At 48.0% G+C, this 1,162-nt stretch overlaps 1 protein-coding gene across 1 annotated transcript; it reads right to left on the bottom strand.

The window, feature by feature from the left end:
* Positions 1 to 210: 210 nt before the first annotated feature.
* LOC134176193 (uncharacterized protein K02A2.6-like) lies at positions 211 to 729 on the bottom strand. Its single transcript, XM_062642880.1, has one exon. It carries the CDS (start codon positions 727 to 729, stop codon positions 211 to 213), a length of 519 nt encoding a protein of 172 aa, XP_062498864.1.
* Positions 730 to 1,162: the final 433 nt, after the last annotated feature.

Genomic DNA, 1,162 nt, shown 5'->3' on the forward strand with positions numbered 1-1,162 from the left:
TATTCCATGCTGTGCGAACACCGATTTCATAGCTGTGACTATGGATGTTGCCGTCTTATCTGGGAGCAAGAATATTTCCACAAACTTGGAGAAATAATCGACAATGAGGAGATAATCTCGTGCCTTGTATGTAATTATATCCGCGGAAAGTTTGCACCAGGGTTCCTGTGGTAGCGGGTGTGGCATCATAGGCTCCTTCTTGTTGTTGTTTCAAAATCCCGCACATATGGGGCACTTGCTGCTTATGTCTTCCATTTGCCACGTCATTTGAAGCCAATACATTACTGCTCTAGCCCGCTCTTTGCTCTTCTCTGTTCCCATGTGAGTCTCATGAATAATAGCTAGCATCTCGTTTCTCATGGACCGAGGAATGATAATTCTGTGTCCTTTGAAGAGAATTCCCTTTGCTTCATGCAGCTCCTTCCTGAATGTCCAATATGGCTGAACGACTTGAGGAACGTCCGCAATGCTGTCGGGCCACCCTCTGCTAATAGTACTCCTGAGCTGCTGGAGGTCTTGATCCTCGGCGGTGGCTTCAGCCACTTGTTGTATTTTGCTAGGGCTGACCGATAGAGCATCTGTAAACGAGTGTACTATAACTTCTACATCGTCTTGTAAGCTGGCATCTGTGTCGTCAAGGTGTGCTCGAGATAGCGCATCAGCCAGCAACATATCCCTACCCGGAATGTGTTGGACGTCCAACTCATACCGCTGTACTTGCAAACGCATCCGTTGCAGTTTTGGTGGTGCTTTGCATAGTGGTTTTCTCACGATTATTTCCAGTGGCTTGTGGTCGGTTTGCACCACAACTGCTTTTCCATATATGAATGGGTGGAATTTGTTGCAAGCGAAAACAATACTCAGCTTCTCCTTCTCAGTTTGCGCATACATTCTTTCGGTTTGAGTAAGTGTGCGGGAGGCATAGGCGACTGGCCTGCCTCCTTGTAAGAGACACGCCCCCAATCCCGTTGATGAAGCGTCTGCTTGTGTACATCATAGAACGTGATGACCGGGTCCGCCGTCAGGACTTCTTTGATCTTCTGTAGAGCTCGATCATGTTCGTGGTTCCACGCCCACTGAGCCTCTTTCTTCAACAGCTCTCGCAGAGGCGCGGTTATGTCTGACTCGTGTTGGATGAATGCTGCCAGGTATTTGATCATAC

This window comes from Corticium candelabrum, chromosome 1 (assembly GCF_963422355.1).
Source record: "Corticium candelabrum chromosome 1, ooCorCand1.1, whole genome shotgun sequence".
Classification (NCBI taxonomy): Eukaryota; Metazoa; Porifera; class Homoscleromorpha; order Homosclerophorida; family Plakinidae; genus Corticium; species Corticium candelabrum.